At 33.3% G+C, this 16,120-nt stretch overlaps 1 protein-coding gene across 4 annotated transcripts in view; it reads right to left on the bottom strand.

Moving 5' to 3' along the window:
- Positions 1–14,476, bottom strand: part of LOC101901823 (protein cortex) — a 140,184-nt gene extending 125,708 nt beyond the window's left edge. The window contains exons 1-2 of one of the 4 annotated variants that reach the window (XM_059129164.1): positions 14,142–14,476; positions 13,778–13,928 (exon numbers count right to left, since the gene is read on the bottom strand). In XM_059129164.1, the coding sequence (XP_058985147.1) occupies positions 13,778–13,870 (93 nt within the window). In that variant the 5' untranslated portion in view covers positions 13,871–13,928; positions 14,142–14,476. Of the gene's footprint in view, positions 1–13,777 lie in introns of all 4 variants that reach the window. The other 3 variants (XM_059129165.1, XM_059129166.1, XM_059129163.1) reach the window with 3 other exon arrangements.
- Between the last annotated feature and the right edge of the window lie 1,644 nt (positions 14,477–16,120).

Below are 16,120 nucleotides of genomic sequence, written 5' to 3'. Positions count from 1 at the left end.
GGACAATTCTCTGCCGAGGTATAAAGTACCCACAAGGAACTCCTTGTGTGGAATTTAAGAAAATTCCATTGAAAAATGTGGCTGAAATAATCAAAATACCGAATATCAGAGGGTACCGTTATATGGGGGATATACGATATCATGAACCTATACAGACAACTCTCTTTCAGGGAGTAAAGTACTCACATAGAACTCCTTGTGTAGATTATCAGACAATTCCGTTGAAAAATGTGGGTAAAATATTCAAAATCCGAATATAGGGGAGTACCGTTACATGGATGATATACGTTATTGTGGACCTATATAGACAATTCCGTTTCAGGGGTAAAGTGCTCACAAAGAACTCCGTGTGTGGATGTAAAGACAATACGATTGGAAAATGTGGCTAAAATCATCAAAACACCGAATATAGCGGGGTACCGTTATATGGGGCTATACGTTATCGTTAACCTATATAGAGAATTCTCTATCGGGGGGTAAAGTGCTCTTAAAGAACCCCTTGTGTACAAGGAACCCCTTGTGAACAAAGAACCCCTTGTGACAATTCCGTTGAAAAATATGGCTAAAAACATCAAAATACCGAATATCGGGGGTACCGTTATATGGGGGCTATTAATTATAACTAATATATAGATAAAGAGGAATATATATTGATTATAAATATCTACATTTTTATATTATTTCTAAAATTTTCAATTATTTTTATAACAAATGCCTCCATATTATTAAATTCCAAATGCTTAACGCTAAAAAGAGAAATTCAAACAAATGTTGGCCTTTATAGGTATGACCAGGACTGAAATGCGAAATTAAGCTTTACGACAATTTTTATACCCTACACCACATAGTGGTAAGGGTATTATGTCTTTGTGCATTTGTTTGTAACATGGAGAAGGAAGCGAGATAGACCCATAGTTACTTTAGAGGATCTTCATAGAATCACTTTCTGAGTTGTTTTATGCATGTCAGTCCGTCCGTCCGTCCGTCTGTTCATGTATTCTTGTGAACAAAATGCAGGTCACATTTACTATCCGATTGAGATGAAATTTTGCACAGATTATTTGTTTGGCCCAAGGACGAACCCTAATAAAATTGGAGATAATCGGCCAAAATTTAGATATAGCTCCCATATATATCCTAGTCCGATTTGCCTTTTGATGTGCACCAAACGTGTAACATCAGCCCGAATAGTGTGGAATTTTGCATATACACCCAAATTAGGCCTGAAAATAAGTATACCAAATTTAATCGAAATCGGTGCAGATATAGCTATAGCTCCCATATATATTGTTCATCCGACTTGTTATTTTTGTCCTCCAGCCGTAATATGCACTCTGTAACAACAATATTTGTTGACATATATCAAATGCAGCTCAGAAATACCTTTGCTAAATTTTATCGAGATCGGTTCAGATTCCCACATATAACTTCGTCCGATTTACATTTTATTGTGCACCAAACGTCTAATATTTGTCCATATTTGTTTGTTATAAAATTTGGCACATACGACCGAATTGAGTCTAGTATGCCAAATTTGGTGAAGATCGATTCAGATATAGCTATGGCTCCCATATATATTGTTCATCCGGTTTGTTGTATTTGTTACCCACAGCCGTAATACGCACTCTGTAACAACCATATTCAGGGAAATATATTAAATATAGCTCAAAAATATCTTTGCCAAAATTTATCGAGATCGGTTCAGATTGGGATATATCTCCCATATATAAATGGGATGGAATTTGGCACATGCAACCGAATTGAGTCTAGAAGCTAGTATGCCAAATTTAGTGACGATCGGTTCTGATATAGCTATAACTCCCATATATATTGTTCATTCGATTTGTTGTATTTGTTACCCACAGCCGTAATATGCACGCCGTAAAACGATATTCAGATCAAATCATTCAAATCATTTTTGCACCAAATGGGCAATACAAGTCCGAATTTAAAAGATACAAATGCTTCGGCATATTTAGTCCTTTGAACTTTAAATAATAATTATAATCATAGTGTGTATGATTAAATTCTCCTCTTTGCTCTACTAAATTTGCAAAGTGGTGTAGGGTATCATAATGTCGGCCCCGCCCGACTTTAGGACTTTCTTTACTGGTTTATAGTTATAGTATCTATTAATAGTACCTAATAAAGGATTCCCGCTTCGCAGCTTTGTTGATTATGGAGATAGAGAAATCTTGTAATGTGGGCTGTTAAATGGTTTGCTCTATTGCGTAAATGATATCATTTTCAATACCAAACATCCTAGACACAATTCAATGTGGTGCTAAATTTCAAAGCTCTAAATTAAATTTCATATCAATATCGTGATTTCAATAGACAGATATAGCATTTTCAGATTAAATGAAACCTTTTGCAATTCAAATGAAACTTTATGCAGCGGAAATGAAACCTTTTGCAGTGGAATTGAAACCTTTTGAAGTGGAAATGAAATCTTATGCAGTGGAAATGAAACCTTTTGCAGCGGAAATGAAAACTTTTGCAACCAAAATGAAACCATTTGCAACCGAAATGAAACTTTTTGCAAATCAAATGAAACTTTTAAATTTAAAGAAGGAAAAATAACAAAACATTTTTATTTTTAGTAGTTTTTAAATTAAATCAATTAATTATAACTAATATATTGACAAAGAAGATCTTTTATTGATTATAAATACCTACATTTATTTATATTATTTCTTAAATTTTTAATTATTGTAATAACAAATGGTTTTTTATTGATTTGATATAAAATGCTTCCATATTATTAAATTCCAAATGCTTAACGCTAAAAAGAGAAATTTAAACAAATTTTTGCCTTTATAGGTATGGCCAGGACTGAAATGTAAAATTAAGCTTTACCACAATTTTTTATAGTTATAGTATACTATTAATCTTACCTAATAAAGGATTCCCGCTTCGCAGCTTTATTGATTATGGAGATAGAGCAATCTTGCTATGTGGGCTGTTGAATGTTTCGCTCTATTGCGTACACGATATCATTTTCAATACCAAACATCCTAGACACAATTCAATGTGGTGCTAAATTTCAAAGCTCTAAATAAAATTTCATATCAATATCGTGATTTCAATATGTATGTTATTGTATCTATTGTGATTGTATTTACTTTATGGGGTCTACGACGAATATTTAGAAGTGTTACAAACCGAATGACAAATTTAATATGCCCTCCTTTCCATGAAGGAGGTTATAAAACGGTACCTAATTCGGGTCCTTTAGAAAAAAGACCTTGAAAAACTTTTTTCAATCTTTCTGCATCTACACTTCTGTTTTATGGAAGCTTTAAGAAATAATTTTATAAGAACATAGATATTGATAATCAATAAAAATTCCTCTTTAACTATATATTAGTTATAATTAGTTGATTTAATTTTAAACCTACTAAAAATTAAAATGTTTTGTTATTTTTCCTTCTAAAAATCTCAAAGTTTCATTTGATTTGCAAAAGGTTTCATTTCGGTTGCAAAAGGTATCATTTCCGCTGCAAAAGGTTTCATTTCCACTGTAAAAGGTTTCAATTCCACTGCAAAAAGTTTCATTTGAATTGCAAAAGGTTTCATTTTATCTGAAAATGCTATATTTATTTTTCCAGTACGCAGGCTAAGTTCGTAAATGGGCCATGGGCCCCGTTTTAATATAGCCCCCATATAACGGTACCTCCCAATATTCGGTATTTTTACGATTTTAGTGTTAGCGGAATTGTTTCAAATTTGGTATTTGAAGTTTCGAATGGATACTACAGCATAAGACAGAAAATTGGTTGTTCAGGTTCAGGTCCACGCATTTTGATGAGTTTAGTTTCACTATTCACCGGAATTGTTTCAAATTACGTATTACGAGTTCGTAATGGGAACTACAGTCTGTGACAGAAAATTGTCTATACACGTCCAGGTCTTCGTAAAGGCCCCATATAACGGTACCTCCCAATATTCGGGTTTTTGACGAGTTGAGGTACAATACCAACCGAAATTGTTTGAGGTGTCGTATTTGAAGTTCTTAATGGATGCTATAGTCTGTGACAGAAAATTGTCTATGCTGGTCCAGGTCTTCGAACAGCTCCGTTATAACGGTACCTCCCTTTATACGATATGTTGATGATGTTAGCTTCATTATTCACTGTTTATTTCAAGTTTCGAATTTGAATATGGTAATGGCTTCTGACAAAAAATGCCTATGTAGGTCTACGTCGTATAGATCCCAATATAACGGTTATATTCGGTATTTTAAAAATTTTAACAGAATTTTTTAAGGATTTTATATTTAGAAAATTTCCAAATTCGTTCCAATTGGTGGAGGGTATTCAAAGTTCGGACCGGCCGAACTTACTGCTATTTAACTTGTTTTTTATTATTATTATTTTATTTTTGTATTCTAAAACGATGTGTAGTCTCTTTGGGGAGTATAAAGCGACAACGGACAACTGTTATTTATAGATTTGATATATTTATTGTGTCGGAGGATAAGCTATGAACGGGGAAAAAACAATAGTTTATCGTCTATTAACGGTTATTCAATTTGATTAACTTTTTTAATTGATTCGATTTCTTGATAACTGATATTGCAGGCGGCTTACATTGAAGTGTAGTACCGAATTATGTAATATGTAATAATAATTTATCGCGGTCACACCAAAGTAAAAGCATAATTACTTTTTCAAAATCGCCAAAAAATCACCAAAATCTGGGAAAAAATAGAGAAAATTATTCAATTGAATCGAGATTCAAAATAATGGTACATTCTATTGACAAACTTCGTAAGGACCTTTAAACATTTGCTGTAAAAAAACAACGAAGCCCCCATATATCTGTACCTCCCGATATTCGGTATTTTGCTGATTTCAGCGACATTATTCACTGGAATTATTTCATATTTCGTATTTGAAATTCATACCGGCCTGTCCACGGTATGTCCACGTTTTCCTATAGCGCACATGTAACGATACCCACCGATATTCGGTATTTTGATAATCCTAGTCACATTTGCCCACGAAATTGTTTCAAATTTGATATTAAAAAAATTTGGTAGATGACAATCCTTGAAGTATAAAATTGTCTAGGGGGGTTCCCGTTTTGGTATTGCCTCAATAAAAGGGCCTCACCCACTTTGTGTTTTTTTTTTTTTAAGTTTAATAGCATTATTCAAACGGACTAACTGGTATTTGCAGTTTAAAGTGGAAGGCGTTTGAATTTATTGAATTCAGGTCCACGTTTTGGTATAGTCCCCATATAATAGTACCTTCCTATATTCGGTATTTTCATGATTTTAACTACATTATTCACCCATTTCGTTAAGTTTCGCATTTGAATATTGTAATGACTTATGACAAAAATTGTCTATGCAGGTCCACGTCGTCGTATAGTCTCTAATATAACGGCTACATTCAGTATTTTTAAGCTTTTGATAGATTTTTAACGGATTTTTTTACTATTATTATTTTTTAAATATTGCTGAATTCGTTCCAAATGGTGGAGGGTATTCAATTTTTGGCCTGGCCGAGCTTCAAATTATATTATTAAAGTTTTTTCCTCTTTCGAAAAAGACAACAGGAAAATGTTTACATTGTACACGATACCAACAGTGACCTCAATATCAAATTTCATCTCTATCTTTCACCCGATACCAAATTTAATAACATATCCAAAACAATCTACATCGACACCAACAGTGATCCAAAGTCAGAACCATTTAGTACTTTTCAAACAACTATAGTATGCATTTTCAAAGTAATCTCGTATCTTAAACTCGGATTCCAACATTTATCTAAATATCAAATTTCAAAATTGCTCCTTCCAGCTCCTTCTCTCAACCACAAACACCAACACTGAAACCCATATCAAATTTCAGGATTCCGGCTCTATCCATTCACACAATACCAAATTTAGTTGCATTTAGTACTTTTCGAATAGTATGCCTTTCTAATTTTTTTTTTTTTTGATATCTCAACCTAAGATACCTTAATATCAAAATTTCAGGATTTCATCTCTTTAATTTTCTCTATTGCCAAAATTAGTACCATTTCGTACAATTATATAGCGCATATTCAAAACGAAATCTCAACCTCAGTTACCAACAGAGATCTCAATATCAAATATCAGGATTTTATATCTAGCATTTCACCCAATTCCAAATTTAGTACTATTTAATGCTCTTCGTAAAATTATAGTACACATTTCCAAAACCACCTCCATATCACAATCCCACATATCAATAGTGACCTTAATATCAAAATTTATTTATTTACCTCTATTGCCAAATTTAGTACCATTAAGTATAATTATAAAGCGCATATCTAAAACCAAATCTCAACCTCAGATACCAACAGATTACCAATTTCAGGATTTTATCTTTACCCAATACCAAACCTAGTACCACTTAGTACCTTTCGAACAATTATAGCACACATGTCCAAAACCACCTCCATATCTTAACCACAAATGCCACCACTGTCATCTTTATCAAATTTCAGCATTTCAACTCTATCAAATTTAGTAGTACTTTTCGAGCCAATTTAGTACATATTTTCGAGACCACCTCCATATCTCAATACTAGACACCAACAGTTACCGCAATATAAAATTTCACGGTTTCAGCTCTATCTCTGCACTCAATACCAAATTGCGTTCGAATTTCCAAACTCACCTCCAAATGTGGCAACCTGGAACCCCACCCTGCCTACGTCGGTGCTACGACCTATATTGAGATTTTATGAAGAAAATTTGTGTACAAATTTAACCACGATTTGTTGATGATTCTAACAATTTCTGGAAAAGGGCACAAAACAACCCATCTATTGGGTCGCTTGTGGCTTTTGACAGGAATATTTTCTAACATCTCCGAAGAATATAAGCGTCTAAAATGCAAGGATTAAAAAAAAGGGAGTGCGTATTAAGAGTGTGGACGGCTTAAACACCAAATCACATAGAACATAGACATAAATTCAGGGTATGTGCCAAAATCCATACAATGGAAATATATATGGCAGCTATATGAAAATCAGGTCCGATTATCACTATTATCAATAGCGTTCATCCTTGGGCCAAACAAATGAACTGTGCAAGATTTTATCTCAATTGAACAGTAAATTTAACTTGTAATTCGCATACAAAAACATATGGACGGACAGCCACATTTTTCAACATGAATTTACTGTAATTAGCCACTTTAATTTCGTTATACAAAACTAATGTATATAATGGCAAATGTTGACATAATTTTTTTAAAGAAGTAAAAAACAATAAGTTCTGCCAGGCCGAACTTTCAAACCTTTCTTCGTCAGGTAAAAAAAAATTAAATAAAAGTATCTGGATTGAAAACTTTTCCACTTTTATCAGCAAATACCAGTGAGATCGGTTGAATAATACAGTCAAAGTCTTGAAATCTAAAAATGTGGCTAGGATCATCCAAATACGAATATCGGTGGGTATTATGTCAAAATCTTGGACCAATATGGACATTATTTTCACACCGCACAGTGGTCGTATGGGAACAGCGGCCAAAAATACTTTTAGTGCAGATATCAATATGATTCTTTGGTTATGGTACCTTGTTGGGATAAAAATTAAAAATGTGACAAAATGGATATGGTAGATGCATGTTTTGGCATGGTCCCTTTACAACGTACCTCCCGAATAAGGGTTATTTGCCCAATTTTTGTCACATTTCTACACTAGATTGGTCTGTTATTTGACATTTTACGTTCTAAAGAGCTAAAAAATAGTCTTACTGAAAATTATTTGGAACGGCCCGCCTTCGGGTAGAGTCCCCCTGTAAAGGTACCTCCAAAAATAGAAGTATTTTTTATACAAACAAAATAAACAATTCAATATGAAATTAAATGAAAGTTACTAATGGATATTTATAAATTTCAGTGTTATTCAAGTAAATCAAATGCAGATTTTAATAATATAGATTTTTTATTGATTGGTAACGTTCGCTGTCCCGTTATAAAAGGGTCAGAGCTCAGAAGAAGACGATTAATAATTTTTTCGGGTATGATTTAGTCGAAACCATTTTATATCTTTGTTTCTAGACTCCACGGCCACCTCCTATAATTCTCCAATCGATACAATGACAAATTTATATGTATTAAAATTTTATTAGCTGTGGGTGAAAAATAGTGCCATGGATATCTATTTGTTAACTCTTTAGCCGTTTCCAGTGCAAAGGCCTTAAATTTTTGGACATTAATATTATACCCAGAAGACAATGCAGGCAACATTATTGAACACCCCTCAATTATATCCTTATCAATCCCAAACAACAACCAGTAAGGAAAGCTCAAAAGTCGGGCGGTAGAGCTCTCGTAAAAAGGTTTATACAGGGCATTTCAGAGCTCTATGAGATATTTGGTACAAAATCAAAATCTATCTAATTCTATCGTGCATTTTACGAACTATAGCTATCTCTGAACCGGGTTTCTCCAAATTTGACGTATTAGCTTCTAGACTGAATTCGGTCTTATGTATGAAAATTCATGCCATTTGGGCTGATATTGGCCATTTGATGCACAATTAACACGAAATCGGATGAAGATATATATGGGAGCTATAGCTATATCTGAACCGATTTCTACTAAAATTGGTGTACTTGCTTCTAAGCTGGTTTCGGTCGGATTTGCCAAAATTGATGCTATTACGGCCATTTGGTGGTCAATCACCCGAAATCGGATGAAGATATATATGGGAGCTATATCCAAATCTGAACTGATTTCGGTAAAATTTAAAACAGCTATTCCTGTGCTCCATCTAATACCTGGTACCAAATATCACGGTTGTGGAGTGAATATTACGAATGTAAGGGACTAAAACACTAAATCGGATGAAACATATATATGGTTGCTATATCTATATCTGAACTGATTTTCACTAAATTTGATATACTTGCTTCTAGGCTGAATTTGGTCCGATGTACTAAAATTCAGTCCATTTGGACTTATATCGGCCATTTGGTGCACAATTAACCCGAAATCGGATGAAGATATATATGGGAGCTATATCCAAATCTGAACCGATTTCGATAAAGTTACAAACAGCTATTTCTGGGCTGTATCTTTTATCTGGTACCAAATATCATTCTTGTGGAGTGCATATTACGAATGTGAGAGGCTTAAACACCAAATCGGATAAAACATATATATGGGAGCTATAGCTGTTTCTGAACCGATTTTCTCCAAATTTGTTGTATTTGCTTTAAGGCTAATCTCGGTCACATGTGCCAAAATTCGGGCCATTTGGGCTGATATTGGCCATTTGGTGGCCAATTAACCCGAAATCGGATGAAGATATATATGGAAGCTATATCCAAATCTGAACCGATTTCGATAAAATTTAAAACAGCTAATACCTGGTACCAAATATCACGGTTGTGGAGTGCATAGTAGGAATGTGAGGGACTTAAAGATCAAATCGGATGAAAAATATATATGGGAGCTATAGCTATATCTGAACCGATTTTCTTCAAATTTGATATACTTGCTTCTAGGCCGAACTCGGTTGGGTGTCCCAAAATTCAGGTAATTTGGACTGATAGTGGACACTTGGTGCACATTTAACCCGAAATCGGATGAAGATATATATGGGAGCTATATCTAAATTTGATCCGATTCTCACCAATTTCAATAGGGTTCGTCCATGGGCCAAAAAATTATTGTTTGGAAAATTTCATCTCAATCGGATAATAAATGCAACCTGCATTTTGTTCACAAGAATACATGGACAGACGGACGGACGGACGGACAGACGGACTGACATGCATAAATCGACTCAAAAAGTGATTCTATGAAGGTTCTCAAAAGTAACTATGGGTCTATCTCGTTTCCTTCTCCATGTTACAAACAAATGCACAAAGACATAATACCCTTACCACTATGTGGTGTAGGGTATAAAAACATATTCTATGTCACTAGCACCATAGAACAAAATTGGAGCGAAGTCACTTTAGTATATTGGGCATAACATACAAATCTGACAAAATCTGAAAGTTAACTTAGCACCTTTTGAATCTTAGGACCATTACTAATGGCGTGAAAAAAATCACATTGGAGGATTCAGGGGGGAAAACAATTAAAACTTTAACTGAAATCCAATTTTATTTTCAAAATTAATCTTAAAGGCAACTCAGATCACTCACATCGTCTATATTATAAACAACTACTAAACACACAAATTACTGCACTAAAAATAAGTCAATACCTTGCTTTTCAATAATTATGCCAAGAATTGTCATTTTAAAATGTATTTAATTTTGTAATACCCACTGAAAAAAGCAACTAACTACATTTTCTCTTTTTTGATGCTATTTTCGAAGTGTCCCGTTAGAATGAAGCCAAGATTATTATGTTTTCTAAAAAGCTTAACCTCTTAAGAGTTCATGTGTACACATTTGACAATAAATATCTGATTTTCATTTTTTGAGTTTTGGCCAATGGCAGCGACCACTGTGCACCGGTTGTGGAAACTATCTTGAACTACAAATACCGAATTTTGAACATATCTGATAGAAAATTTGGCAGCATCCGTTATGTGGGGGCTATAGGAAAATATGGACTTATATAGACAATATTATGCCTCAAAATGTAGCCCCCTTAACAAATTTGTAAAAAGAAATTTAAAAAAATCGTTAAAAATGTGGTTAAAATGACCAAAACTCCGGATATCGGGAGGTTATCTTGGCGCTATAGGAAAAAGTCGACCCATATATACAATGTTCTGGTGTTAGAACCCATTACGAACTACAAATACAACATTTTACAAAATTCCGTTAGAAAAAGTATATTAAATCGTCAAAATACCGACTATTTGAATATACCATTATATTGGTGTTATAGTAAAACACGGACCTACACAGAGTGTGTTAAGCCACCAGATGTAGAACTTGTAATACTTAATTTAGAATAATTCCGACTTTCAGTATTAAGTTATAGATTTTGTAATGTTTTTTTTTTTTTTGAGTGGTTGTGACATCGACCCGCAATTGTCCAAAACTCATCTATGTGGAGCTTATATCAAAAGAAATGGCAAATGTCCATCCATTTAGAATCCAATTACCATTTTAATTGCAGTCCATTCGGCGAGAAATTGGCATTGGAATCAGTGAAGTGCTAAATATCAAGAAGAACTCATATATGGGACCATATCAAATTGTGAATTTAAATTCTCTGCGAACCTGAAAATAATTTGATTGGAAAATACTTCTCAAAACGTCAAAATATAAAAAAACCTACATTACCAATAAGACCAATAAGAGAAAATATGGCAGAACATGCAATATGAAGAGTGTCAGTTAGTTCATCATAGAAATAATCTATCAATCTATATCTATCTATCTATCTATCTTCTTAAACTAAGTTTAAATTGGAGTGCATTTGATTGGAAACTGTTTCTAAGATTTTGTAATACAAATTATTGAGATAAAACGTAGACATTTTTTATTGATTAATCTACGGCTATGTGGCTGAAAGCTGTGATTAGATCCTGTAAAGCACTTGAAATAGGCTGGCACCAGACCAATGTAGAGATTTTTAGATCAGGTCTTAAACGTTTCTTCTAAATCTTGTAACCACACCCACGTAAATATTACAATCTTTCTCCACTAATAAACCAACGTTGTTTTTATAAAAACAACAACAATGGAATTGACCCTACCTATCTTGCAACAAGAAACCAGTAAAGAAAATCTTAAAGTCGAGCTTCACATAACAAATAAAAGTTTTAATGGGGAATTTGTGAGAATTAAATCACATCAACTATGATTATAGTAATAATTAATAGTCCAAAGGAACTAATATATGGGAGAAATATCCTCCTCTGAATCAATTTCTACTAAATTTGTCGAGGCATTTGCGCCTTTTCAATTCGGGCTTGTATTATCCATTTGATGCATCTGAACCGATCTCGATAACATTTGGCAAAGGTATTTCTGACCTGTATTTGATATATTTCACCGAATATCGTTACTACGGAGTCCATATTACGGCTATGCAGGGCAAATTCAACAAATCGGTTGAATAATATGTACGGGAGCTATAGCTATATCTGCACCGATTTCCACCAAATTTGACGTACTGGTTTCTAGACTAAATATGGTCGTAAGTTCCAAATTCCATTCCATTCACGCTAATATTACACATGTAGTGCACAATAAAAGGCAAATCGGACGAAGATATATATGGGAGCTATATCCAAATATTAACCGATCTCGATTAAATTCAGCAAGGGTATTTCTGAGTTATATTTGATATATTTCCCCAAATATCGTTGTTACAGAGTGCATATTATGGCTGCGAAGGACAAAAATAACAAATCGGATGAACAGTATATATGGGAGCTATAGCTATATCTGAACCGATTTTGATCAAATTTAGCACACTTATTTCCAGGCTTAATTTGCAAAATTCCATACTATTTGGTCTGATATTACACGTTTGGTACACAATATAAGGCAAATTGGACGAAAATATAGATGGGAGCTATACCCAAATTTTGACCGATTACCTCCAATTTCATTAGGGTTCGTCCTTGGGTCAAACAAATTATTTGTGCAAAATTTTATCTAAATCGGGCAATGAATGCGACCTGTACTTTGTTTACAAAAATACATGGACACGCAGACAGACATACATAAATCGACTCAGAATGGTATTCTATGAAGATCATCAAAAGGAACTATGGGTCTATCTCGTTTCCTTTTGCCTGTTACAAACAAATGCACAAAGACATAATACCCTGAACACCTTGTGGTGCAGTGTATAAAAAGTTGATCAAAATATATATATGTTGCGGGGTCTGTGCCTTTTTCGAGGACTGTCAAACGGAATGACAAACTTATAAAACAGGAAACACAATCATATGGTGTTTTGAATACCAAACATCTGTTAAACCAAATTGCGAATTGAAAATTACCTTTAATTTGCATTTAGTATATAATGATATATTACATACATCATAACACTGCTCAAAATGGAATAATTCCTTATATTAGCAGACAGGAAGTGCATATATCGTCATTGATTTTGTGAAATACATACTTTCGTAGGGCTTCTCAAAACTTGGGCACGGTCGAAGTGGCTCTACACACTTACCAACAGCAAGCAAATTAACGTTTGTATTATCGTTGTGAAATAACACAGAATTAAAGTCATGCATTCGAACATTGCGGTAACCGCAGATGCAAGGTTGAATCACAGTTACGGCCGAATACACTGCAGATACAATTCCATGTGTTCAATGCCGACGAAACCAAAATAGTTGTAGACCTCTAGGTGATGGATCATATGTACACGCTATTTGTTCGGCATTCATCAATGTGATATGAATTAATAAATCGGCTATTTCATTTTCATTCTCAGTCTAGAATACACTGTTCATTAGTGAAGTAGTGGGTGAGTGATAAACGTTTAATTTTGTCATCAAAGTGCGCGACCGCAATACAAAAGTTTGGAGCAAATCTATTTAAAACAAAGGAAAAGATCGGATCGGTTTTTCACACATTTATCCTATGCATGCACTTAACATGGTTGGGATTTTTTAGATCAGCAGTTATCCAAATCCTTTTGGGTTTGAAACTCATAAGAACCTCCTACTGGCCTACTAAGTCCCAACATATTGAGTGTGCTACATAATATGTTAACCATGGCCTATCACAAATTGTTCACAAGTGGACGCGTTTCTGCGCTAAATTGGAATTTTCATGTGGCATTGGTTTTCGGAGAAATCGCTAATGCCCTTTAAAATTTCAAATAAAAGCATAATTCGTACTTACGGTCATTACTTCGTTCTCCCACTGATCGGCCCTTTTCTTGACGGAAAATTGTAAACTATTCTTTGCGGAGTCATCCCTCATCTTCCCGCACATTACAAAACGATACTGCGAATACTTCTTAAAAATGTTGAGACATCACAAAATCTGTTTCCTTGTAATTAATTTTGTGTTGAATATATACAAACAAATAACTAGTTAAAGTGAAATGATGAAAGTCACAACAGCAAAAAACGTAAAATAAAAATTTATTTATTATTGTCGCATTTGTCGAAATATTAGATGTGTACGATAACTTTCCCACGAAATTTTGCTCAGTAAATTACAGCAAAAGAATTTTCCCTAGTTTTTAATTGAAAATGCCTACTTTTTGTCGAAATAATTAAAATATTCACAATTGTTCATCACCGGCACAAATTTTTTACTTTATAACTCAACTGGCAAAATTGCTCTCATCACTCTCTCCACTCACTGGACTTTTGGATTATCGAACAACAACCAGTAATGATACGTACACATTTTTAGAATATCGGGCCATCGTAAGCAGGTATTGTTTCAACGTGACTACCGTTATAAAGATTGAACAGCCTCGACTGACGTTGGAAATTAAAAAGCAGAATGAAATACGTTCCGTAAAGGTATGCCATTAGGTGTGTCTGCCTAATCGCATTTTGTAATTATAATTCGATAATTCCGAAAAATAAGAATGAAATGAGAATTTTTTTACAATTTTTAAACTATGAATAACATAATTTACTGGTTCAATAAAATTGTATAAGTTCAGACAGGTAGATGTGGATGAACACATTTTAAGACATTTTGTAAAATGATTTTTCAAATTCCCAATAAGATTTAAAGTTTTTATTGGATATCAAGTAAGCACTATTTTACTCTATCGAAAGAAATTGCTAAGTTAATATTACAGAAAAAGTACATAGACTGACTCATATCACCCATTTGGTGGTTGGGTAACTTACCCCGCGGTTACAAAAAAAAAAGAAACAAGACAATAGGGTTCATACAATACCAAACATTATCTATGTGACTTTTCTTTGTTCCAGAACTTGCAAGAAGTCTGGTATCATAAAGAAAAAATTGGTTATCGTAGTAACAGTTTTACAATCTTGCAGATTCTGGAACAGAGCATTGATGTGGTAAGTAATTGTTTTCATATGGAAGCAATTAAAAATGCGTTACGTTCGGCCGGGCAGAAACCGCCATGAGGTAAAGGAAACCTTAAAAAATAAAAATAACTGGACTTATATTCGGGCCAGTTTCATTTTTGGCAGTTAAATAGTGTGATAAAAAGTCTTCAATTGTTATGTGTTGCTATTCTATGGAAAAGTATGATTAAAATCACCAAAATACCAAATATTCGGAGTTACCTCTGCAACAGGAAATAGAACCCACTACGAACTGTAAATACAAATTCGGGGTGTCGTCAGTAAATGTGGCCGCTGTAACGATTCAATAATGACAAGTCATACCAAAGCAGGGACCTAAGTAGACAATTTTCTACCCTAAGGATAGTATTAAATACAAATAGCTGAATCTTCAAAATACCGAATACTATACGAAAACTTGGACATATTTAACATATTTCAATACCAATCATCTTAGCATTGTAAAAATAAATAAAAGTAATCAGATTTCATATTAGCATTCCCAGGTCTGCATTTTGTGTAATTTACTTTGTCAAATTTCAATGCATAAAAAACAGTTCCCATCTCTGATTTTGTGAGTATACTATGGATTTAGAATATAGATTTTGACAATGAGATGTTGTCAACTGTATAAATTTGAAAAAAGTGTAAACATATGATTACATGACTTTACCTTCTTGGTCGGTATCGTGATTGAAACAGACAGACAATTTTATGCTGATCATGAATATATATATATATATATATATATATATATATATACATATATATATATATATATATATATATATATATATATATATATATATATATATATATATATATATATAATATATATATATATATATATATATATATATATATATATATATATATATATATATATATATATATATATATATATATATATAATATATATATATATATATATATATATATATATATATATATATATATATATATATATATTATATATATATATATATATATATATATATATATATATATATATATAATTTGTGGGGTCAAACGTTATATGGGGCTAGACTACATTCCCTTGTTAGGTCGTTTCTGGAACTATTGCCGGTTCCGCTTCAAGGAAGGATTCCAGTTTTGACAAGACGGTTAAACCAAGGGCTTTTGCAGCATCTATTTTGGGAGATTACCAGTCAAAGCAGCGGTC

The sequence above is a fragment of the Musca domestica genome, unplaced genomic scaffold (assembly GCF_030504385.1).
Source record: "Musca domestica strain aabys unplaced genomic scaffold, Musca_domestica.polishedcontigs.V.1.1 6, whole genome shotgun sequence".
In the NCBI taxonomy this organism is placed as follows: Eukaryota; Metazoa; Arthropoda; class Insecta; order Diptera; family Muscidae; genus Musca; species Musca domestica.
This window is presented reverse-complemented; position numbering and strand designations above follow the sequence as displayed.